Source organism: Stomoxys calcitrans, chromosome 2 (genome assembly GCF_963082655.1).
Source record: "Stomoxys calcitrans chromosome 2, idStoCalc2.1, whole genome shotgun sequence".
Classification (NCBI taxonomy): domain Eukaryota; kingdom Metazoa; phylum Arthropoda; class Insecta; order Diptera; family Muscidae; genus Stomoxys; species Stomoxys calcitrans.
This window is the reverse complement of record NC_081553.1, coordinates 176,642,466-176,669,774: the sequence shown is the minus strand read 5'-3', so window position 1 is coordinate 176,669,774 and position 27,309 is coordinate 176,642,466. Positions and strand designations below refer to the sequence as shown.

The 27,309-nt window shown below is 40.6% G+C and overlaps 1 protein-coding gene across 11 annotated transcripts in view; it reads left to right on the top strand.

Moving 5' to 3' along the window:
* The window catches only part of LOC106081495 (dystrophin, isoforms A/C/F/G/H), a 1,057,252-nt gene that overhangs the window by 685,183 nt on the left and 344,760 nt on the right, over positions 1 to 27,309 (top strand). For all 11 annotated transcript variants that reach the window (XM_059362799.1, XM_059362798.1, XM_059362797.1 and 8 more), the window contains one exon: positions 15,377 to 15,549. In XM_059362799.1, the coding sequence (XP_059218782.1) occupies positions 15,377 to 15,549 (173 nt within the window). The remainder of the gene's footprint in view (positions 1 to 15,376; positions 15,550 to 27,309) is intronic.

The window sequence follows — 27,309 nt, the reverse complement described above, 5'->3', positions numbered from 1 at the left end:
CAACCGACCTACACTTATAGAAAGATCCCCCGATTTGACTTCTTGAGCTTCAATGACCATGCCAAGTATGACCAGAATCGGTCTAAAAACAAATATAGCCCACATAAAAACCGATTTCCCGATTTGACTCCTTGAGCCCTTAGAAGCCTCAATTTTCATACAATTTAGCAAAAATTTGGAGTACAAGTATTTGGTTGTGTCACTTTAAACATCCATCTCAAATTTGATCCAAATCGGTCTATAAACAGATATAGCCCGCACGGGTTAGACTTCTTCAGCCCTTAGCCCTCCACTCAACAGATTCTTGTTTGAAACATTGAGTGGAGCGGACGTTTTGTTGTTTCGCTCCGCAAAAATTTTTCTGTAACTCGTAATAAGTCATTTTTTTAGAAGAAAAATTTAATCTCGCTCAAGGATAGCTACGATAGTGGTATCAATTAGGTGTTTGATGATCTGCGTCTGTTCTCAATGGAGCAGCAGATCTAGAGCCCAGGATTAGGCTGAAAATGGATTCCGAAGACCCAACAGCTGGGTTGGTGGTATCAGGTCGTAGCATATTGTCTGCTACTGAAACCTCGACTGGTGGAGCGGCTGCTCCAGGTTCCACCAGCCGACAGACGACTGGTCAGCTGGGGCTTTTGACGAAGACTCCTGGTTCGAGTTTTTAGCACGAGGCCGAACGTATTTTATCTTCGCATGCCAATAATTTGCCTAGCCATCGGCCTTCCCCGACAAACCAACTCGCTCTTTAAGAGGTTGGAATAATAGAAGACCCATCGCCCTTACGTTTATTGAGAGGCTTGGTGCGCATGATCTTAACACTCTCACTTATAAGGAGAGAGGCTCCCTAAATAGAGATCGGGGATTCGCTGCACAGGCTACCCTAAAGATTCCACGTCTACACTCGGGCATCCCATGCCTTTGGTCATGTGGCGGCTGCGAACACTGTGGTATCCTAGATACAATATCCGATGTTCCAGACAGTGTGCAATACACTCTACCTCAGACGCTTTTTGATAAAAAGTACTGTACCACTATTCCTGATAGATTGGAACTACGATATCCCTGGTAATAGAAGTTCAATAGAATTCTATACGAATGGTTCGAAAATAGACGACCAGGGTGGCTTTGGGGTGTACTTAAAAGATATAGAACTGTTCGTATCGAAAAGGTTACCCGACCACTGCAGTGTGTATCAAGCGGATATCCTTGCAATTAAGAAAGTGGTGGAATGGCTAAGACATAATTTCATAACGACGATTGGCCAGGCAGCCATTAAATCCCTGGAGAAGATATTTTTGAACACAAAAATCGACCTCAACTGTCGCAGATCTCTCAACGAGATGGCTGAACGGTTCAAAATTCACCTGTTCCGGGTGCCGAGTCACAGAGATATCCCAAGGACTTGTAAAGCAGACGGGCTTGCGAGACTAGGAACTACCCTACAGATTCCTCTAGCGACATGTAAGCTAAGTTTTCAGGACCAGGTCTGAAGGGCAACAAATTAAAGATGGCCACAAAGAGGCAGCGGTGAGCATTGCAATACTATGTGGTCTAAGAGGTCTACCGCTTTGCTGTCATTGTCTCCAACAGACATCTCAGTCATTGTTCCCGTCATAACCGGTAACTATCTAATCTGAAAACATGCTGACAGACTGAACGTTGTCAGCAACGACTTTTGCAGAAGTTATGAGGACATCAAAGAAGAAGAGACTATGGAACACATTTTGTGTGTGTGTGTACCGCACTGGCAGTCAGAAGGAGTTCCACTTTAGGTTCTCATTACTTCGAGATCCTGTTTGATTTAGCGGATGTGAACATTCGCAAGTTGTTGGGCTTTTTAAAGAGATCTGGATGGTTCAAAAGTAGGAACTTGAAGGCATATTCCTTCTTCTGTTGCTCTGGTATTACAATGTACGAAAACTTCTAAGTGAGTCTGATTTCAGACTGCCACTTAAACCTAACTTAACTTAGAAGCCTAAATTTCACCTGATGTGGCATAAATTTGACCCAAAACGCTATCTTATGACTTACAAAATCAGTGCCAAGTTTTATTCGAATCGTCCAAGATGGGTGTATAGGCCCGACATGACTTTTTGATATTTGAAAATAATTCAATTAGAAACTCAGTTAATAAGGGTAAATTTTTAGCGGAATCCATGGTGGTGGGCAAGATTCGGCACGGTCAAACTTGGCGCGCTTTTACATGTTAAAATTGTCTTTTCGAAATTGCTTAAGCAAAGTGTGACTTTTTCTTAGCCGTAGAAAAGTTTTTCAAAAAAAAAAAAAACACAAAGTTCAAAAAAATGTATGAAATCCTTATTTGAGTCGATAGTACGGTCCGGACCGTGACTGCACTTCAAATGGTCCATCCGCTAAGTTCAATTTTGGCATACTCTTTCCAACATTTCGGCCGGTATCTCACGAATAAATGCTTCAATGTTGTCTTCCAACACGTCAATTGAAGCGGGCTTGTCTGTATAGACTAAGCTTTGACATAGCTCCACAAAAAATAGTCTAGGCGGCCAATTGAACGGTCCCGAACTTGGAGCAAAATGTCCACCAAACTCGCTTCTCAATAAGTCCATTGTTACACGTGCTGTGTGGCACGTGGCACCGTCTTGTTGAAACCACATGCCATTCAAGTCATGCTCTTGCATTTTGAACAAAAAAAAGTAGCGCTCACCATTCACTATTAAGTTACAATTCGCATCACCCTCATCTCTGAAGAAGTACGGTTCAATGATGCGACCAGCCCATAAGCCGCACCAAACTGTGACTTTTTCTGGATACATTGGTAGCTCTCGCAATGCTTCTGACTTGTCTCCATTCCAAAATCGAAAATTCTACTTATTTACGTACCCATTGAGCCAAAAATGAGAATTGTCGCTGAACACAAGAAGCGCGCGATGAACTTTCTTTACAGAGCAAGCGTTGTTCGTTTGTAAGATGATTCATGGTTAAATTTTAGACCCAACTGAAGTTGTTTGACAGTGAAACAAATCAACAATGCCCGATTGTTGCCTTCTCTTACTTTTCAATACTAGTTGAGGCATAGTCATGCCTATGACTGCCTTCAAAATAAAAATACTAAAATTACTTACACGCACGATTGTTCCTGATATGCTAATAATGTTATTCATACGACATTTAAACCCTTGCTTATTTCTACTAAGCTTACAATTTTCCTCCTACTCAACTGGGGATGAATAAAACTTGCAAAACATTTTGAAATTTTTTAAATTTATTTGCCAAAAAAAGTAGGAAATTGAATTAGCATATAAATCGGGGGTATGTTTAAGTGATTTTTAAACGAAAAGCATTAAAAAGTTTGCCAATGCCAACAAACGCTTGCAAAAATATATCACAAAGTTGCCATTGACACACACACATACAAACACACGCATGCAGACAACGGCAAGGCCATGGACATTTACATGGATACATTCGCCCATATACATCCTCACAGGCATGCATTGTAGCAAACATAATTTCCCAAAGATTGTTATGCTGTTTATTTCCTGCCACAGGCATCTTTTCACAAATGTATTTTTAAATATTCACACAAAATAATTACAACAACAGCAAAAACATGAAACATTTGCCTCTCTCATGAGCTAGCATTCGACCCTGCTGCCTCCGCTGCTCCATCATGCATTAAACAGTAGGTTTCTTAAAATTCATAAAAAATAGAACAACAACTGTCTGGCAGGGGGGGGGGGGGGGGGGAAACATGCTGAAGGACCAGCAAAAAAGGAAGTGTATATAAAAATCATAACAAAATGACATTTTATGTCAAACACAAAACTTTTCAAATTTTATATGCTGAGGGTTGGCTAGAATACAAATGTGATTCTGAAAGACACACATACACACACACACACACACTCGTACATGAACCCCCCCATCAGAGCACACAAATATTCTGCCACACTGAGAACAAGCAGGAAAAAGGTCAAAGCTTGCTCAAAATATGGCCATCATCATGGTGGTAGTGATTGTGGAGGAAGGAAAACTGAAAAAGAAAAACAAAAACAATCTGGTGTACAATCTGGACGATATTAAATTTTATTTAAATGATTGAAGTTCAACAAACTATGGCAAGAGCAAAAAACTTGACTTGCCAAGGTGTAGAATACATAAAATCTATGGCTTGTTTCATCCAAAAAGGGTAGAATGAAAAGTTTAAGAAGCAATTTTTGAAGAACTTGGATTATAAATATAACGGGTCGTGGTGAAACACTGGGAATTATGTGGACCTTTTGCCAAGTGCGATGCCCAAGGGTAGACTTTTTGATATGCCAAAGCAAATTTTCCCATTAACATTCCATTAAGGAATAGCGGAAATACTTCTCTCAATGAGTACTGCCCGATACAAGTTCAATGATAAGGGACCTCCTTTTTATGGGCGAGTCTAAACGGCTTGAAGCAGAATGACATCACATTAGTTCTATTCCCATATATCATTTATTTGAACCCCATATTACCATAGTCCTCAAAATTGGATATCAAATTCGTTTCCTAATCTCATTTAAACTCCTTATTGTAAAAGACAGCAATATGTCCGGTTTGGGGTATTGGCCCGAAAAACTATGAATAAGGAGCTCCACTCTCTTGAAGACCGAAATTGTCTTGGTGAGAAAATACGTTCTATTTGGAGGTTGTTATGGTCGTTGGACGTCCCCTTGACAGTTGGTCCCTAATGTTGATATCAAATGCGGGGTCTACTCCCAAATACCTTTCATTTGAGCCCCATATTTCCATAATAGCCAAACATGACCGGCTTGGGGGTGTTTTGGGGGATGGGCGCCCACTCAGTGAGTTGGTCATGAAAATATATATCGGATTCGTATTCTACTCTAAACGCCCTCTTCTTTGAGCTTATATTGCAATGGTCAGCAAATACTTCCTATTTGGATGGTATTGTGGGGGTGGGGTTGACCCATAGACACTTTTCCCGAATATTGATATCAGATTCGTGCTTTACTCCCAAAGAGCCCCATATTGCAATGGTCGTAAATTTGTCCCCTTTGGGGTATGTGTTTGAGAAGAGGCGACCCCCAAACACTTGGTCCCATATTTGGATTTCAGATTCGAATTCCACACTCAAATAGCTTTTAATTAAGCACCATATTGCCATGGTCAGTATATAAGTCCTATTTGGGGGGTGTTTTGGGGAAGGAGTGGGCCCCCAGAAACGTGGTACCTCATTTGGATATAAGATTCATATTCTACTCGCAAATATCTTTCATTTGAGTCCCATATTGCCATGGTCGGTAAATATGTCCGATTTAGGGGTGTTTTGGGGGTTGGGGTGGTCCCCCCTAACACTTGGTCCGACAATTGGATATCAGATACGTTTTCTTATCCTAAATACCTTTCATTTGAGTCCCATATTGTCGTGATTGGTCTCAATATATATTTGATAGGTTTTAGGGTGGGGCAGCCCCCCCTAGGTACCCCACCCGAAATTTGGATAACAAATTTTTATTTTTAGGGTACTATTATATGAGAGCACACAAAAAATTTGCTTAAGTCGCACCGACCATCTGCGAGATCTGGCGTTTCTGAAAATTAGGGTAAGGGGGAGGGTCCGTTCCCCCTTCGGATATCAAAAAATGTAGTACCCTATTTTCACCAAGGGATCATTATTCACCATCTGTGAAAATTTCAAGAAGATCGTTTCAGCCGTTTCGGAGTCTATAAGGAACACACAAACAAACAAACACAAATTGATTTTTATATATAAAACTAGCCAAACCGGGCCCGCTCCGCTGCGCCTTCTAATCGCTTCTAATCCAAAACAGTCCACTAGTTCTGGTACGGGAGTAGTTCAAACCTATTTCCCATTCAAATTCTCGAGGAGTTTTGTAGGGGACTGCTTTGGTGAATGTGTTGCACTTAGGTGTTACAAACCAGGCGCGAGTGCTTTTGGATTCTGGGTCGCAGGGTACATTCATTTCAGAGAGACTTTGCAATAGATTAGAGCTTCCGCATAGAAAGGTCAATGCTCAGATTTCGGGTCTGAATGATTCCTTGGCTGCTTCCGTTCAGAAGGAATGTACTCTGCTTCCTTGTTCGAGATATGCAGAGGATGCTCAGTTCTCGGTTAAGGCATTCGTTATTCCTAATTTATCTGGTGCCCTTCCATCTCATTCGATACCCCCTGCTTTTTCTCTCCGCTACCACAATTCGATCTAGCAGACCCACTATTTCACAAGACTTCCAGTAATGATATCCTGATTGGTGGGGAGGCCAAAAGACCATCTGTTTTTTGGATTTTGACTGGCCCCATTCCGATCCAATCTCCATCTCCATATTCCAAAATCATTACCAACTTTTGTGAAATCTCTTTGGACAAAGAGATTTCAAGGTTTTGGAAGGTGGAGTATCTTCCAAGGAAAATCTTTTTGTCAGCAGCTGATTTTGTAAGAAATTGTTCGTTTCAACTACTAAGAGGGATAAAGAAGGAAGGTACGTTGTTAATTTACCGTTCAAAGGAGATTTTCCCAAAGGTATATCTCTAGGTAATTCACGGACAAGTACTATGGCTCAATATCTTTAATATCTTTTTAGGGTGGGGACACTTAGCCCTGAAAGCGGATATTGCATTTGTGCCATTGTAGCCTATGACGCTGAACGGGTTCGAATCCTGGCGAGAACATTGGACAAAGCGGTGTTTATCCCCTCTTAATGTTGGCGACATTTTCGAGGTACAATGCCATGCATGGTAACTTAAAAAATTTACCCCAAAGAGGTGTCGCACTGCGGGACGCCGTTCGGATTCGACTGTAAAAAAGGTCCCTTATCATTGAGTTTAAACCTGAATTTGAAAGCACTCATTGATGTGTGAGAATTTGCCCCTTCTTGGTTCCTGGGGGTAGTGTTCTTCCTTAAGATAATGTTCTCGTTAGGTCAGGGAAGGCTCCTCAGATATTTTGTCTCAAATATGGATTCAAATTCGTGCTGCACTTCCAAATCCTATTAATTTGAGCCCCATATTGCCATGACCGGTAAATATGAACAGTTTGGAGGGTGTTTTGGGGCTGTTGCAGCCATCGGCACTTTGCATTGAAAATCGATATCAAATTCTTTCTTTATTCCCAACGAAAATGACGTTCAGCTTAGGAGGTGTTCTAGGGCGTACCGCAAAACACTTGGCTATAAAAATTGGATATCAAATTCGTTTTCTACTCTCAAATACCTTTCATTTGAGTCCCATATTGTCATAATGGGTCAAATAAACAATTTGACGTATCTTTAGGAGGAAAAGCGCCACCTAGACTTGAACACAAATTTTAATGTCATATTCGTAATCTACTCCTAATCTACTCCTAACACCTCTTTAGAGAGAAATTTTACATGGCATAGTACCTCACAAATGTTACCAGCATTAGGAGGGGAAAACCACCGATGAAAATTTTTTCTGATGGTCTCGCCAGAATTCGAACCCAAGCGTTCAGCGTCATAGGCGAACATGGTAACCTCTGCGCTACGGTGGCCTCCCCAATACCTTTCATTTGATACCCTTATTGTGCCCATCGGACCACTTTCGGATATGGGTGGCGTTTTTTCGGTAAGGTTGTAGGGTCCGCCTCCACCCGATATCTTAAAATTATACAGCCTATGTTTCCTTCCAGACAAACGTACACAATCTATGAAAATTTTAAGAAAATCGTTTCAGCCCAGTATCATATAGCCGTAATGGGTCTAATAGCGTTTTTATGGGGTGCCGTGACCCCTTTCACTTCGATCTGATTTTGTATGCCATGTTCAAAATCTACTCCCGAATAACTTTCATTTGGGCCTCATATTGAAATAAACATCCAATATGTTTAGTTGGGGGAGTTTTGGGATTGGGGCGGCCCGATGGGTACTTAGACTCAAATTTTAATACCATATTCGTATTCTAATCTCCATTACTTTTCATTTGATACCTATATTGTCCCGACCGGTCCACTTTTGAGTTTTGGTTGTGTTTTTGGCATAAGGGGGAGTATCCGTCCCCCTTCCGATACCGACAAATTATATAGCTTATGTTTCCTTCCAGACACCTACCTATTCATGATGCGAAAATTTCGAGAAAATCGGTTCTGATGTTTTTCAGTCTATACGGAACAAACAAACCGAGTCCCATATCTCCGTGATTTGCTAATGTGCCCATTTTGGGAGTTTTTGTGGGGGTGGGGTGACCCCCTATACTTCGACATGAATTTGTATGCCAGATTCGTTATCTTCTCCCGCATACTTTTCATTTGATACCCATATTGTCCTTATCGGTGCACTTTTGATTTTGGGTGATGTTTTTAGGGTAACGGTGTTGGGTCCTCCCCCATCCGTTATCAATAAATTATAAAGCCTATTCCTACTTTCTGACCCTATTCGTAGTCTACTCCCGAATACCTTTCATTTGAGTCCCATTTTGTCATGATCGTCAAATGAACCTATTTTAAGGGGTTTTGGGGCTGGGGCGGCCCCCCAGGTACATGGACCCAACTTTTATTATGAAATTCGAATTCTACTCTTGAATACATTTCATTTGAATCCCATATTGTTCCGATAAGTCCACTTTTATTTTTGGGTAGGACTTTTGGGGTAAGGGGGAGGGTCCGCCCGAATTTTTCATGTTCGATAGGGTCTACCCCCGATTTCCCCTCTGTATATGATTTGCAAAGTTCCATATTGCTGGATATACAATCCTTTGACCCGATACAAGCTAATGTCCTTTTTATAAAGTCGTTACCAGTTCTCTTTCCAATTTACCAACACTTTACAATTTATGCCTCGTTTCAATGTTCACATAATTCATCGCTCCATAAGTTAACGCCTAAATTTATTTTTCAAACCAAACATACATGCATCCAAAGATAAACAGAGTGAAAAATGTTAACAAAGTAAGAAAAACAAATGTTGGCACGTTTTGCAATCTTTTTATAACTATGTGGTTGGTTTTTGTAGTCTTGAAAAATGAAAGGACGATAAAACGTACAGATTTGCTATAAATAAAAAAAATGTGAAAAAACATTAACTCCTACATGAGGATTTGCATATTATTCTGTAAAGAGATGATCTACTGTGAATAAAATGAAAAAAAAAAATAAATGGAAAATCAGTATTTGAAATTTCGTTACAATCGAATGAAAATACATTTCCTAAGCTTTTGAATAATAAAACCGTATAATTGGTCATTTGGTAAGGATTCAAGTAACATCCTACAACGCGCAGATATACGGAGTACACACAGTTGCCCTGCAAACATTTTCGATTGCCAAACAATCTTCCGCGAATCTTCTACAATAGATAAAAGTTATGGTCGTGGACGAGCTTCTCTCAGAGTCGTAGGCGAGGAGTAGTGTTCCCCCCATCGTGAGGAGTAGTGTCCTCAAGACGAATCTTCTGGAAAAGTGTTCCGTGAATCTTCCACATAAGTTGCTAAAGAGTAAGTCAGAAGAGTCTTGGAAGATCTTAGGATAACGTAAGAATCGTGTGGACGAGTAGCAAATGAGTGTTTTTGGATATTTATTAAATATGGTTCTAAAAAAGCTGAGCGTTATTCACCAGGCAGATCTAAAAATGCTTATTAAAATTAGATGTTCATCGAAAACGTAACAACTATGAATAAACTCAAACAAATCAAGTAAAAGCGTGCTAAGTTCAGCCGGGCCGAATCTTATATACCCTCCACCATGGACCGCATTTGTCGAGCTCTTTCCACGGTATCTTTTTTTTAGGCAAACAAAGGATAAAAGAAAAGAATTGCTATGTTATTGGAACCATATCAAGTTATGGCTCATTTCGGACCATAATTGAATTGAATATTGGAGACCATAGCAGACGTCATTGTGTAAAATGTCAACCAAATCTAGTGAGAATTGCGCACTTTAGGGGCTGAAGAAGTAAAATAGAGAGATCGGTCTTTAGGGGAGCTGTATTAGGCTATAAACCGATTCATGCCATATTCGACACGTATGTTAAAGGTCATGGGAGAAGCCGTTGTACAAAATTTCAGCCAAATCGGATAATACTTGCGCCCTGAGGCCAAAGAAGTCAAGATCCCATATCGGTTTATATGGCAGCTATATTAGGTTACGGACCGATTTTAACCATTCTTAGCACAGTTGTTGGAAGTCACAACAAAACACTTCATGCAAAATTAGGGCTAAATCGGATAGTAATTGCGCCCTCTAGTGGCTCAAGAAGTACTGATTCAATATCGGTTTATATGGCAGCTTTTTCAGATTATGGACCGATACGAACCATATATGACAAAGTTGTTGGAAGTCATAACAAAACACGTTATTCGAAATTTCAGCTAAATCGGATAGGAATTGCGTCCTATAGTGGCTCAAGAAGTCAAGACCCCAGATAGGTTTATATGACAGCTATATCAGGTTAAGGACCGGTTTCAACCATAGTATGCACCGTTTTTGGAAGTAATAAGAAAACACCTTATGCAAAATTTCAGCCAAATCGGATAAGAATTGCGCCCCCTAGCGTCTCAAGAAATCAAGATCCCAGCTCGGTTTATATGGCAGCTATATCAAAAAGTGGACCGATATAGCCCATAAGAAGTATTTGTGCAAAATTGCAAGCGGCTAGCTTTACTCCGAAAGTTTGCGTGCTTTCGACAGACAAACGGACAGACGGATGAACATGGCTAGTTCGACTTAAAATGTCATGACGATCAAGAATATATATACTTTACGGGGTCTTAGATGAATATTTCGAAGAGTTACAAACAGAATGACGAAATTAGTATATCCCCATCCTATGGTGGAGGATATAAAAAGTAAAAAATTCGGCCGTGCCGAAATTTTGATACCCACCACCATGGATATATTTACATATTATCAAAATATATTTGGACCATATTTGGGTTGGATTTCGGGAGTCTTAAAGCAGCTCACTGTTTCAAAATCGGAGAAAAAGTGCGCCTTTTTTGGTCTTTAGGTCCTAGAGCTGAAGATTTGTCTTTATGGCAGCTATTTCGGGTTGTAAATGCAGAAGATTGGTCAGCAATGGCTTTTGACGAAGACACCTGGTTCGAGTCTCAAGGACCTAGGAATCGTAGAGTCAGAAGACGAGGCTAACACAACAATGGTGGAAGTTCTGAATCCTGGCTATGGTACGGTTTCTACAGATAAATCTCCACCATTGTTAGGGTTCTTCGGCGGCACTAAAGGTCTTTCTGATGCCAGGGGGATTTAAAGTGGTTCTTATCCAGGAACCATGGGTGTGTGAAGGAATGGTTCGTGGACTAAGAATTCCGGGATTTAAACTTCTCAAGGGTACGGGGAATGGGATTAGATAATACCTTCGTATCGGAAGATATAAGTGGAAGAATATGCAATTGGGAAGTGTTGGATAACCGCAGCTTCTCTGATCATCTCTATATTAGTTTTAGCCTTGGAGAAAATACTGAAGTAGTGGTCCCTCGGCTAAACAGAAAAAAGGCGGATTGGGATAAATTTCGGCACAAATTCTGCACGTCTATCCCTTCTAGACCAGAAAAGGAAGTAGAAACTACGTAGGATATAGACATAGTGGTCAAGCGGATAACGAAGGCCCTAAATGAATCGCTTGTGTCAGCATGCCCTAGTGCCAAGCCAAGGGACAAATAGCGACCGCCATGGTGGACTCCAGAGCTGGATGGTCTAAGTTTAGGACGCCAGAAAACTTTTCAACAGAGCAAAATCCACAAGAGCACCCCACAATTGGGGCATCTATAAGGATGAGCTGAGAAAATATAAGGGCGAGCTTAGAAAGGCTCAGAACAAATACTGGGTAGAATTCTGCAGCTCCGTGGAGGATACATCCGCGGCCTCTAGGCTAGGGAAGATTCTGTCCTCAAGACCTAAGGGTATGCTCAGAAGTCAGAAAATGCATGGACAATGTCTAGAGAGGAAACTCTAGAACTACTTGTTGATACACATTTCCCGGGAAATTCTCCAACGAACAACGTGGCGCCAGAAGAGGTTGACACTGCTATGCATTCATCGGATGTTATTAGGGAAATTGTGTCTGGGCCGAAAATCCTTTGGGCGATAAGGGTCGCCAGGCCCTGATGATGTATCACTGGTTGAATTACAAGCTGTGTCTGATAGACAGGTCCCCTGGCTTAGGGAGATATACTGTGCTTGTATCAGAATGTCATATATACCTGTGGGATGGACGGACACAAAGATCACTTTCATTCTGAAAGCAGGAAACCCCTCCTACACGAAAGGCAAAAGATGTTCGTCCTATTAGTCTGTCATTCTTTATGCTGAAGACTCTTGAGAGGTTAATAGAAACATATCTTAGGGCGAAGATCCCTGAAGGTCGCCTGTCGCGGCAGCAGCATGCATATAGTAAAGGCAAATCCACTGAAACAGCCCTTCAAGACCTAGTCGGCTACAGAGAGGATTCTCTCGCTGTCAAGGAATATACAATGGTAGCATTTCTTGACATTGAAGGTGCTTTCGAGAAGGTCAAACCGACGTCAATCATGAAGGAGTTGAACTTTCTAGGCAACAACTCTACCGTAAGAAAGTTTATTGATAACTTACTTACTGAAAGATGCATTACGGCGGGCTTGGGATCTGTGGATCTTTAAAAATAAATCAGAAGAGGAATACCTCAAGGAGGTGTACTGTCTCCTCTACTTTGGAATATAGCCATTAACAATACATTATTGTCTACGAAAGAGAAAGATGAAAATCATCAGCGCATGCTGATGACGTGGCAGTTGCGGTTAGGGGAAAGCTTCCCAGCACCCTAGGAGATATACTTCGGGAAGCTCTACGTGCAACAGCAAAGTGGGCTACCGAAGTGGTTTAGGTTTAAATCCGTGCAAGACAGAAGTAGTTCTTTTCATTAGGAGATACAAGTTGCCCACAGTGGAACCTGTCTCCTTGGGTGGAGAGAATGTTCCATTTGCAGAAAGCACAAAATACCTGGGTGTTGTGCTGGACATGAAATTGAACTTCAAATCAAACATTTTGGAAAGGGCAAGAAAGGCCACTCTTGCCCTATACACCTTCAAGAGAGCCATCGGCAAAAGTTGGGGGTTTAGACAGCGTGTCATGCATTGGGTATGTACTGTAGTTGTCACACCTATTACGCTATATGGTGTTGTGGTCTGGTGGACGGCGCTTCAAAAATCCACCTACTGCTCAATACTTAACCGGATCCAAAGGATGACTTGTTTGTGCATTACAGCCGCACTGAGGACAACACCATCTGATGCACTGAATTTAATGCTGCATCTTATGCCTCTGGACGTTGTGGCTCGACAAATTGCAGCGATCACAGATTAAGGGAGCTTTCTCATTGGTCATGTGGCGGCCACGGACTCTGTGTTATACTTGATACACTATCCGGTTTTCCAGGCAGTGTGGATTACACCCTACCTGAGTCACTTTTCGATAAAACCGATTGGAATTACGATATTCCTGGTAGTAGAAGTTACATAGACTTCTATACGGATGGTTTCAAACTTACCGACCAGGTGGGCTTTGGGGTGTACTCTAAAGATCTAGAACTGGTCATATCGAAGAGGTTAGCCGACCACTGCAGTGTGTTTCAAGCGAAGATCCTTGCAATTAAGGAATTGGTGGAATGGCTAAGATATAATGTCATTACAACGATTGGCATTAATATCTTCTCAGATAGCCAGGCAGCCATTAAATCCCTGGAGAACGTATTTCTGAACATGAAGACCATCCTCAGCTGTCGCAGATTGCAGAAGCTGTAGGGACATCGAGGAAGAAGAGATTTTAGAACACCTTCTGTGTGTGCGTCCCGCCCTAGCAGTCAAAGGGAGTTCCACTTTAGGCTCTCGATTCTTTCAGAACCTGTCTGATTTAGCAATTGTGAACATTCGATCTGGATGGTTGAATGGTAGGAACTAGAAGGCATCTTCCTTCTTCTATTCCTGTGGTATCACAATAGACGAAAACGTCTAAGTGAGTCTGATGGCAGACTGCCACTTAATCTAACCTAACTAACCTAAGGTGGTGGGTATCTAAAGTGCGGCCCGGCCGAACTTAATGCATTTTTACTTATTTTATCTATCTTGGGATCTTTATCTCTATTCTGAGATATATCAAACGGAATTGCTCGGTCCAGTATACCTTCAAAGCTTAAAATCATAGTTTCTTAAATTTCCATATTACAACTTAGCTTTTAGTCATTTAAGTTTTGTTGTTGTTGTTGTTGCTTTTTATAAAAGCATAATGCAGTTTATATGATTTTTAGTTCGCTTATATTTTATTTACATTTTTGCTCTACTGAACACATATTTAAAGTTATGCATTTTGATTGCTTGCAATAAACAAAACAAAAACAAATGCAGATTGTTTGCAATACATTTGCATACATCCATGTAAGCAGAAACTGATGTGTAGACATTCTAATACAACCAACACACATCACATAAAACATGTCGGTGTGTTTTCCTACCACTCACCAGTTAGGCAACAACAATGTACAAATATGTATTTAAGTGTAAAGGTTTTGTAATACTATGCATGTGCATAAAAAAAAATTTGAGTATGCTCTTATGCATGAATGTGAGTGAATATCCTGAATTTATATATTCGCAAAAGGTGTAAACATGTAGCCAAGCAATGCTTTGAGAGGAATAATGAGCTAACCAATAGTGTGTGTAATGCACCAAAAATTGCTTAAATATTTCAAAATACTAATCACTGTGAAAATATCAAAAACTTTTGAAGAGGTAAAGCTTGGTAATTGGACGGCACCGTAGCGCAGAGGTTAGCATGTCCTCCTATGACGCTGAACGCCTGAGTTCGAATCCCGGCGAAACCATCATCAAAAATGTTCAGCGGTGGTTTTTCCTCCTAAGGCTGGCAACATTTGTGAGGTACTATGCCATGTAAAACTTCTCTCCAAAGAGGTGTCGCACTGCGGCACGCCGCTCGGACTCGGCTATAAAAAGGAGGTCCCTTAGGATTGAGATTAAACTTGAATCGGACTGCACTCATTGTTGTCAAAATTATTGTACTGCATTGCCATTTGTCTAAAATTCAACATATAATGTTTGTGTCTAATGTAGCTCAGTATAACTCAAAATGGTATGTGTACTTCAGTTGTTCAGCCATGAGATCTGATATTCAGGGACAAATGTGGGATTTAATATTTTCTTCTGGTGGAACTTATTGGCTGTTTAGAAAGAAGCAAGTTTGAGTCTTAAGTTTGTAAATATGTTATATTTATTTACTAACTCTGGCTACATTTTCATTTACTAGTCTTAAAACAATATGCACTTAAGTCTCTTTTCCTCTCATCCGTTGTTACATTTGCCATATTTGTTTACGTATTTTGTGGTCCAATTTTAATGTGCTCGTTTCTTTTCATTCATGTCTTCTTATAGGATTTACAATCGGAAATTGAAACACATCGTGTGGTTTATGATCGCCTCGATGGTACTGGACGTAAACTGTTGGGTTCGCTCACCTCCCAAGAAGATGCGGTTATGCTTCAAAGACGTCTGGATGAAATGAACCAACGTTGGAATAATTTGAAATCGAAAAGTATCGCAATAAGGTAAGTAAAATAAAACCAACTTTATTGTAGATGCCGTATGTGGCGCTTACCAATATGAGTTGAGGAATGAATATAAATCAATTGGAATTGGCAACAAAGTTGAAGAAATGTGTAACAAAATGTCAATACATTGCTGATATTTGACTTCAAAATTCTTTTTAAGTTTTAATTTAAAATTTTTAAGCCTCAAGAAATGGAGATATTGGTGGTGTTGCTTTACTGAGTATTTTTCAGCTCGTCCTTGCATTTTCAAGTCTCAGCCTTATAGACGTTTCAGCCGTATGGTATCCTTGTGGCTTTAGTCCTGCTGAATTGGTTTCTGCAACTCTATCTAAGGCCAACATGTTCTGGGGTCCGTCATGCCGGCCATCGTAGCGCAGAGGTTAGCATGTCCGCCTACTACGCTGAACGCCTGGATTCTAATCCTGGCGAGAACATCCGAAAAAAATGTTCAGGTTTTCCCCTCCTAATGCTGCCGAAATTTGTGAGATACTGTACCATTTTGTATGGCAGCCATGTGAAAACTCATCCACAGAGAGGTGTCGCACTGTGGCACGCTGTTCGGACTCGGCTATAAAAAGGAGACCCCTTTTCATTGAGCTTAAACTTGAATCGAACAGCACTCATTGATATGTGAGAAGTTTTCCCCTGTTCCTTAATGGAATGTTCAGGGGCAAATATGCATTTTTTATACCCTCCACCATAAGATGGGGGGTATACCAATTTCGTCATTCTTTGTAACTACTCGAAATATTCGTCTGAGACCCCATAAAGTATATATATTCTTGATCGTCGTGACATTTTATGTCGATCTAGCCATGTCCGTCCGTCTGTCCGTTCGTCCGTCCGTCTGTCCGTCCGTCTGTCTGTCGAAAGCACGCTAACTTCCGAAGGAGTAAAGCTAGCCGCTTAAAATTTTGCACAAATACTTCTTATTAGTGTAGGTCGGTTGGTATTGTAAATGGGCCATATCGGTCCATGTTTTGATATAGCTGCCATATAAACCGATCTTGGGTCTTGATTTCTTGAGCCTCTAGAGTGCGCAATTCTTATCCGATTGGAATGAAATTTTGCACGACGGGTTTTGCTATGATATCCAACAACTGTGCCAAGTATGGTTCAAATCGGTCCATAACCTGATATAGCTGCCATATAAACCGATCTGGGGTCTTGACTTCTTGAGCCTCTAGAGGGCGCAATTCTTATCCGATCAGAATGAAATTTTGCACGACGTGTTTTGTTATGATATCCAACAACTGTGCCAAGTATGGTTCAAATCGGTTCATAACCTGATATAGCTGCCATATAAACCGATCTTGGGTCTTGACTTCTTGAGCCTCTAGAGTGCGCAATTCTTATCCGATTGGAATGGAATTTCGCACGACGTGTTCTGTTATAATACCCAACAACTGTGCCAAGTATGGTTTAAATCGGTTCATAACCTGATATAGCTGCCATATAAACCGATCTTGGGTCTTGACTTCTTGAGCCTCTAGGGGGCACAATTCTTATCCGATTTGAATGAATTTTTGCACGACGTGTTCTGTTATAATACCCAACAACTGTGCCAAGTATGGTTGAAATCGGTCCATAACCTGATATAGCTGTCATATAAACAGATCTGGGGATTTGACTTCTTGAGCTTCTAGAGGGCGCAATTCCTATCCGATTTGGCTGAAATTTTACATGACGTATTTTATTTTTACTTTCAACAACTGTGTCAAATAAAGTTCAAATGGGTTCATAACCTGATATAGCTGCCATATAAACCGATCTGGGATCTTGACTTCTTCACCCCTAGAGGTCGCAATTATTATCCGATATACCTGAAATTTTGTACGATGGATCCTCTCGTGACCATCAACAAACGTGTTTATTATGGTCTGAATCGGTCTATAGCCCGATACAGATCCAATATAAATCATTCTCTCTATTTTACTTCGTGAGCCCCAATGGGCGCAATTCTTATACGAATTGGCTGAAATTTTACACAGGTCTCCAACATATAATTTAATTGTGGTCCGAACCGGACCATATCTTGATATCGTTTTAATAGCAGAGCAACTCTTTTCTTATATCCTTTTTTGCCTAAGAAGAGATGCCGGGAAAAGAAGTCGACAAATGCGATCCATGGTGGAGGGTATATAAGATTCGGCCCGGCCGAACTTAGCACGCTTTTACTTGTTTTTGTATTGGGTTGCCCAAAAACTAATTGCGTCATATAGTCGGCGTTGAAGCTTGTGACTCTGTAATTGCATTCTTTCTTCTGTCAGTTATCAGCTGTTACTTTTAGCTTGCTTTAGAAAAAAAATTGTAAAAAAAGTACATTTGATTATAGTTCATTCTAAGTTTTACTAAAAATGCATTTACTTTCTTTTAAAAAATCCGCAATTACTTTTTGGGCAACCCAATATTTGCATGCCGGCCGCTTGCAAATACATAAAATTGCCGGTTTGGTTTGGCTTTAAGACATGCAGACTTAACCGAACCCTTCAGTGATTTCGAAGCTACTGTACTCAGTCGTATATTCCCGCTCTGGTATTCTGTTGTACAAAGGTAACATCTAGAACCTACTGCCTGTTCCCTGTAATGATTGTTGGTTTATTTCCTTTATTTGCAAACCCCTTTTGTTAATATCCCAACTACCTCATTGCTGGTCTTGTGTGGTAGGATTTTCGGTCTACTACAATACGCCAGACCCAAGCGAAGTAAATGATAGTTCCTCAGTTAAGTTTTCAGCAACAACTGCTCAGTTGTCTCCTGATTTGGCAACCACATCGCTTCTATACACATTTAACTTCAACTTGTTGAAGTCGTAGGATACAACTCCTTTAGAATTGTTGAGGTCAACGAAGAAGTTAGCATTTAGCACAAATACTGGATATCTCGGATTCACATCTACCAATCTTCCAATCGGTGGTTGAAATATTGAAATTACAGACCGTGAATCTGTCAGGGTGCAGCGATGAAATGTGATTTGCACTTTCATCCCCGAACACTACACTCTCGTCCTGGCGATTCCGCGTGAACGTCGGAGTATACAGGTGACAGTGGAATACCCATCTACCAATCTTCTAGGTGGTGGTTCAAATTTCGGTGCAATGTGCATTACACTTTCATCGCCAATCTTCCAATCGGTGGTTGAATTATTGGGATTGCAGTCCGCGAAACTGTCAGGGAGCAGCGATGCAATGTGATTTGCACTTTCATCCCCGAACACTACACTTTCGTCCTGGCAATTCCGTGAGGACGTCGGGGTATACAGATGACAGCAACAACTGCTCAGTTGTCTTCTGATTTCCCAACCACATCACTTCTATACACCTTCAACTTCAACTTGTTGAACTCGTAGGATAAAACTCCTTTAGACTTGTTCAGGTCTACGAATTAGTCGGAATTTAGCACAAATACTTCATATCTCCGACTCCCATCTACCTATCGGTGGTTGAAAAATTGGGATTCCATTTCAGGAATCTGGCAGGGTGCAACGATGCAATGTGAATTGCGCTTTCATCCCCGAACACTATACTCTCGCACTGGCGTTTCCGCGAGTATATAGATGACAATCGAATTCCAATCTACCAATCTTCTAGGTGGTGGTTCAAATATTGGGATTGCAGTCCCTGAATCTGCTAGGGTACAGCGAAGCAATATGAATTATACTTTTATCCCCGAAAACTACACTTTCGTCCTGGCAATTCCGCGAGGACGTCGGAGTATACAGATGACAGTCCATTGACCATCCAACTCTACTCGTTCCTAGGTATATAGCCGTCTTCTTCTTCCTTGTCGACAACCGCCATCACCAAGCTGTCCTTAGCGACATTAGCATTGGTTCTTGGATCCATTTTATCTTGGAGATGGGAAGCCCGGCAGGTGACCGCAATCTTTTGCATGACTGATGTGCCGTTTCGGAATTCGCATGTTTGGAATATGGCGTAGCCTGTGCAACAACTCCCGAAGCCAAATGAAAGAAGTTTCTCTCCTTATCAGTGAGAGTCTTAGTATCAATCGCACCTAGCCTCTCAATAAACCTGAGAAAGAGGCGCATTTTGGTGATGCTTGAAGCTAGGCAACGGCTCCGATTGATTTTAACTTGGCAGAATTCAGGCTTATCATGGTTAATTCATGTTCGTAATCTACTCTCAAATACCTTTCATCTGAACTCCATAAAGTCATGGTCAGCTAATATTACGATTTGGGGACTGGATTAAGGGGTTGGGGCGAACCAGCATTTCTTGTACCTCATTATTAATATCATATTCGTAGTCTACTCTTCAAGCCAAACGCACAGATTGCTACCATTCGCTGTAAAGCGAATGGTGGTGGTCTGGTGGCCATGAGTATACCGCAGAACCTATCCACGATGATGGTATACAATGGATACCATCTTATCAAAACGAGGTTCACGTAGCAATGGCCCCGCTGAAAAAAAAGAGCAGCTGGTGCCGATGGGTTGCCGGCTGAATGATGTAAGACCGGAGACTACACTCATAGGACTCATAAGGCGTATGCATCAGCCCTTCCGCGCAATTTAGTTAGAAGAACACATACCCGATAATTGGGACCTCAGCATGCTATGTCCCGTGCACAAAAAGGGGACAAGGCAGTATTTGTCAACTACAAAGGAACATGTCTCCTACCCTGGCATACAAATTTAATATTGAGCAAACTGGTTGAAGGATTAAAGTCTTAAGTCAACAAAATAATTCTGGCCTATCAATGCGGCCTTACCCTTGTAAATCCATCAAAGACTAGATACTTACTTTGCGCCAAATCCTAGAAAAGGTCAGAGAAGGACAAATCAACACCTACAATATTTTCATTGACTACAAAGCCGCCTTCGATAGCCCTATACGTTCATTGGAATTTCAGGTCATCTTTGAGTTTGGTATCCCTGCAAGACTGATACGACTGAGGTAGTCAGCATCTACTTATCTACTTCGGCACCGCCGTGAAAGAAACAAATGACATTAATTTTGAAATGAAACGAAGGAAAATATTGACAAACAGATGTCACTTTAGATTGAGCAAACAGTTAAGGAACAAATCCACCTCTCGACATACGAAAATCACTCTATACAAGTCACTGATACCACTTGTGCTGTTGTATGTCTCTGATGCATGGGTATTTGCGAAAGCAGATGAGACAGTAGTTGGAGTGTTTGAGAGATACTCTTCGTATAACTTAAGGATCAGTCTGCATTAATGGAGAATATAGCTGTATAAGCATAGTTAGACGCATTCAAATACAACGGTTGCGTTACATAGGTCATATTGTCAGAATGGATGAAGAAGCTCCAGCGAAGAAGTCTTTTGAAGGCGACACAAAAGGGAAAGAACAAAACTCCGATAAAGTGGAAAAGTACATCTGAAACCGTCCTCTCTCCTCAGTGGGGGAGGACACTTTGCGCAACCTATTGGGTTGCCCAAAAAGTAATTGCGGATTTTTCATATAGTCGGCGTTGACAAATTTTTTCACAGCTTGTGACTCTGTAATTCCATTCTTTTTCTGTCAGTTATCAGCTGTTACTTTTAGCTTTTTTTCTTCTGACAGAAGAAAGAATGCAATTACAGAGTCACAAGCTGTGAAAAAATTTGTCAACGCCGACTATATGAAAAATCCGCAATTACTTTTTGAGCAACCCAATATATCCAATTCTCAACAGAATTTCGCCTTAAACGTTGAGATTTTGTCTTTAGGATAAAGGACAAAGAAAAAATATCAATGAAATTTTACCTGAAGACGAAATTTCAACGAAATTTTACCTAAAGACAGAAATTCAATGAAATATTGCCTAAAGACAAAATTTCAATGAAATTTTACCTAAAGACCTGAGCCTAGGAGTCTACATTGAGAACACAGGGACTGAGATCTGTTTGAGACTGCCTGACCATAAAACGGTCGGACGATCACGGAATGCGTGAGGTGGTGGTGCAGAGATTGGAGAAGGAACGTAGAAGATCGAATCGCTTTGAAGCACTTTGGCTAGAGTAATTACTCATCTTTAATGGCCAACTAAAGTAGAAAAAAAGTAAAGGAGGTTTAAGAAGGCCGTTGGTCCAGAAAAATTAAGGGTATGGGAAGAAGAGAAATTCTCGAACTACTGGTTTGCCCAAGAAGTAATTGCGGATTTTTTAAAAGAAAGTAAATGCATTTTTAATAAAACTTAGACTGAACTTTAATCAAATATGCTTTTTTTACACTTTTTTTCTAATGCAAGCTAAAAGTAACAGCTGATAACTGACAGAAGAAAGAATGCAATTACAGAGTCACAAGCCTTTGAAAAAATTTGTCAACGCCGACTATATGAAAAATACGCAATTACTTTTTGGGCAACCCAATAGGTGTCTTCTTCAAAAAGCTTCTGCAGACAAGTCGTCTGTCGCACAGTGGGATAGAACAAAAAAAATATATGCCGTGCAAAAACGGGTAGAGATATCTCTTTGAAATTCGGAGTAGTTAGAGCTGAAGTGCTAGCGAAATGTGCAAAATTTTGAGGCCCAACAATGACTTCTAGAATGTTCAGCATTCATTTATGGTGGAGGGTATATAGGATTCGGCCAGGCCGAACTTAGCACGCTTTTACTTGTGTGCTATATGTTCTTCAAAATTCGAAATTTTTTATTAAATAAGTAAGAGCATGCTAAGTTCGGCCGAGCCGAATGTTATATACCCTCCACCATGGATCGCATTTGTCGAGTTCTATGCGCGGTATCTCTTTTTAGGCAAACAAAGAATATTAAATAAGAACTGTTATGCTATTTGAGCTATATCTAGTTATGATCAGATTCGGACCATAAATGAATACTGAACATTATAGAAGTCATTGTGTAATATTTCAATTCATTCGGATAAGAATTGAGCCTTGCAGGGGCTCAAGAAGCAAAATCGGGAAATAGGTTTATATGCATCAAGCTATTGCTCGATTCAGAGCATATTAGACACGTATGTAGAAGGTCATGAGAGAGAAGCCGTTGTACAAAATTTCTTCCAAATTGGATGAGAATTGCGCCCTCTAGAGACTCAAGAAGTCAAGATCCCAGATCGGTTTATATGGAAGCTATATCAGGTTTTTTACCGATTTGCTGGAAGTCATAACAAAACACCTCATGCGAAATTTCAGCCAAATCGGATGAGAATTGCGCCCTCTCAAAAAGTCAAGATCCAAGATCGGTTTATATGGCAGCTATACCAGATTATTAATCGATTTGAATAATACTTAACACAGTTGTTGGAAGTGAAGAGAATTGCGCCCTCTAGAGGCTCAAGAAGTCAAGGCCCAATATCTGTTTATATGGCAGCTATACCAGATTATTAACCGATTTGAATCATACTTAACACAGTTGTTGCAAGTGACGATAATTGCGCCCTCTAGAGGCTCAAGAAGTCAAGACCCAAGATCGGTTTATATGGCATCTATACCAGATTATTAACCGATTTGAATCGTACTTAACACAGTTATTGGAAGTGATACCAAAACACTAAGTGCAAATTTTCAGTCAAATCGGACGAGAATCGCGCCCTCTAGCGGCTGAAGTAGTCAAGACCCAAGATCGGTTTATATGGCAGCTATACCAGATTATTTACCGATTTGAATCATACTTAACACAGTTAGTGGAAGTGATACCAAAACACTACGTGCACATTTTCAGTCAAATCGGAGGAGAACTGCGCCCTCTAGAGGCTGAAGAAGTCTAGAACCAAGATCGGATTATATGGCAGCTATATCAAAACATGAACCGATTTGGACCATACTCAGAGCAGTTGTTGCAAGTGATACCAAAATACCACTTGCGAAATTTCAGTCAAATCGGACGAGAATTGCGCCCTCTAGAGGCTGAAGTAGTCAAGACCCAAGAACGGTTTATATGACAGCTACATCAAAACATGAACCGATGTGGACTTAGTGTAGTTGTTGCAAGTGATACCAAAATACCACTTGCGAAATTTCAGTCAAAGCGGACGAAAATTGCGCCCTCTAGAGGCTGAAGAAGTCAAGACCCAAGATCGGTTTATATAGCAGCTATATAAAAACAACGACCGATTTGGTCCATTTACAATCCCAACCGACCTATACTAATAAAAGTATTTGTGCAATATTTCAAGCGGCTAGCTTTAGTACTTCGAAAGTTAGTGTGTTTTCGACAGACAGACGGACGAACAGACGGACGGACGGACAGACATGGCTAGATCGACTTAACATGACGATCAAGAATATATATACATTATGGGGTCTCAGACGCATATTTCGAGGTGTTACAAACAGAATGACGAAATTAGTATACCACCATCCTATGGTGTAGGGTATAAAAATTGGAAAAACCGCTCGAGTTCTCAAATTCCATAGCACAGATCTCCCATGTGAATTTATGTTTTTTCTCCAAATGTCCCCTATACCCTTTAATAAAAATATTTGCACCTAGCAATATTTGTAGCCTCCACAGCAAATTTACTCAAAAAATGCCGACTTGAACAATATCTTTGCCCGAAGTGGGTATTTTAGGTATTTCGGTTATTAGTTTCGGGTGGTATTTATTTTTAGCTGTTTAAGGACACTCTTATCTGCAAATCTCAGAAATAATTTTGAAGATATCTCTATTCCTAATTTTCTTGAAATTTTTAATTTGTATTTTCGTTTTGAGATTGATGCGATTTTAGTTGAAGGGTATTAAATTTCCCAAAAACCCCAAAAAAACGTTAATATACAAAACATTGATATAATGTCGCTTCTCATTTTCACCAGAGCTGTGATTTCAAATTGCAAATGTCTGCAAATAACTCATATAACTATTGAATATGGAATGGTATCTTGAAAATGCATTTTATCAATGGGTTTTAGAATTCAATGCGGTCCTGTTTGCTTTGGCAATACATTCTCCTGTTTTCCAATCAAATTTTTGTGACATCATTGTTTTTATCTCACCAACAGGAGCATCATAATTTCCACCAAATTTTCTGGTTCAATTTTCCCCATACGGTACTCAATTCCTGTTACATAAAATCTATACGACCATCACAATAGAGGAGCCTTCAAGCAGATAAGCACCATAATCACCGCAACACTGGGACACAATTTGGCAGTCAGTCGTCGCCTGAATAAAAGTTTATCCCTCCTGCAGAGTAGAATTGTGGCTATGCCCTACTGACTAATTGATTAAAGCTATTGTTTTGAGTTCTTACTTTAGTAAGCTCTAGAATGCTGGTCATTGGACGCGTCTTTGCATTTGTGTGTGTGCGTGTAAGGGTGGTATATTTCACCGAATATAAGCAAGATGTTAGAATGATGATGCAAAGGAATGAAAATGAAACAGACGAAGCATATAAGGACCCAAAGCTACAAGAATTTAATTTCCTGCACTGGGTAATTTCATCTTGATACTCATTATAGACATCATCAGCAGCAGCATCAACGCCATCATTAACATCATTATTGTGGTATGATGGTCCAGATGAAAGTAGGAGGAGTTTAATAGTGATGACCGCCATTGCCATAACTGAAGTACAATATTTTTCTTTGCAAGCTTGATCTACACAGGGAAAAAGTCTAATTTTGAAATTATTTGGCAGCAAAGCAAAAGAGCGTCTTTCTTGGTTCCTGATTCAAGAAATACAATAATTTTGAAATTATTTGACAGCAAAGCAAAAGAGCGTCTTTCTTGGTTCCTGATCCAAGAAATACATCACCCTAGGATATACATATTAGCCTTATTATGTCAAGTCCGGTGAAAAAACCTTAGCAGCTATATTGAAATATAATTCGATCTTGACCAAACACATCAGGGACTTTGATGAAGTCTAACTCAATTCACTGTCCTAGACCATATAATGGGAGACAGTCCCTGGATGACTATGAGCACCATACTGGTTTGAACTCTCAGCTCCGATTTGTGTGATTTTCATCGTCATCACGAGAAGCTGAGCTGGCAGCTACCGGGAACGTGCACAGGATTGGGATTCTTTATAAACGGAGTAACTACAACTGCAGCCGCGACAATCAGCAGTATCGAGTGTAAGTGGGAGCCCGCGATTCCCGACTTTTAATGCCAGATATGACAGGCGAGTTATAGGCGCCTTTATATAACCATAAGGTTCTCACGGTCCCACGATTGGCCCTATGGACCGGAAAAAACTTGCTTACCTATGGAGCTTGACAAATATTGCTACCTCCACACATAAAAGTGGCTAGAGCGAAATAAAATGAAAATTGGTCTATATGGTAGCTATATCTAAATACAGTTTGAGCCCGACACGGGATAGCTGTGAGCACCACACAGACTGGAACATTGAGGTCCGATCAGTGTGTTGTTTATTGCGGTAACGGGAAACTTAGCTGCGAGCTACCGGGAGCGTCCACAGGTTACGGAAAGTGTAATGCTCCGACTGCCATTGCTGCAATGGCAGTCGCTCCACACGTAGTTGCTGCAACGGCAGTCGCGGACACTCAGCGGTATCGAGCGGAGAGTCTCAATGAGAGGCATTGCAGCACCGGCTCCTGCACAAATACTGAGTGCCTATGATGTTCGATATGACAAAGCAAGTTATTGGCGCCTTTAAATAAGCAATGGCTAACCATGACGAGCATCGCCACCTCCATACGTGGTTACAACAACAGAAAAAACGAAAACAGTTTGATCTTCACCATAATCAGGATGAGATTGGGGTCTAAAACAACTCATTGTACCAAAATTTTATGAAATCGGATAATAAATCCGCGTTTTATGGTCCCTATATATTAAATCCGAAAATCGGTATATATGGCAGCTATATCTGGATCATATATAGGGACGGATTCGTAGAGCCTAACACAGCTAACTGTGCAAAATTTCAGCCAACTCTGTTTATAAATGCGCTTTTAATGGGCTTAAGAAATTAGATCGCGAGACAGGCATATATAGCAGGTTTATCCAAATAAAGCAGTTCTTGACAATACTCAGTGCGAACCGGCTTATAAATACGTTTTTTTATGGGCGCTAAAACCTTAATCGGGATTTTGACATATATGGCAGCTATATTCGAATATAGCCCGTCTAGAGCATATTCGGTACAAACGTCACAAGGCTTTAATTTGTAATTGTGCAAAATTTCAGCGAAATCAGTTTACAAATTCGGCTCTAATGGGCTCAAGAGCTTAAATTGGGAGAGTGTTCTATATGGGGCCTATACCAACATACAGTCCGATATAGCTCACCTCCGAACTTAACCTGCCTATGGAGAAAAAAAAATAACCTGGGAAAAATTTCAGCTCAATATCTCTCTGTTCAAAGACTGTAGCGTGATTTCAACAGGCAGAAAGACATATGGACAGACGGATAGAAGGACATGGCTCGATCGTCTAAGATTTTCACGAAGACCAGTAATATATATGGAATCGAAAGTAGATATTTCGACGTGTTGCAAATGGAATAACAAACGGAATATGCCCCAACCTTCGGTGGTGGGTATAAAAACCATTTGCCGACCAAGACAAATTTTACTTATTTAACTAGGCTATTACAGAACATTTGTCCCACTAGCCGACCGTAGACCGCTTCATCTAAAATCTCTAACACCAAGTTTCGAGGTTTCTCCCACTACTTGATTTCTCCATCGGGACTTTTGGCCGACTCAATTTGCGTGTACCACCGTGATTGACTTCAAAAGACTTATTTGTTGGGGCTTTTTCATCTATTCTGACAACATGACCAACGCAACCGCTGTTTTTGGATGCGTATAACTATGCTATCTTCATCGTAAAGGTCAGCTCATGATTCACATGA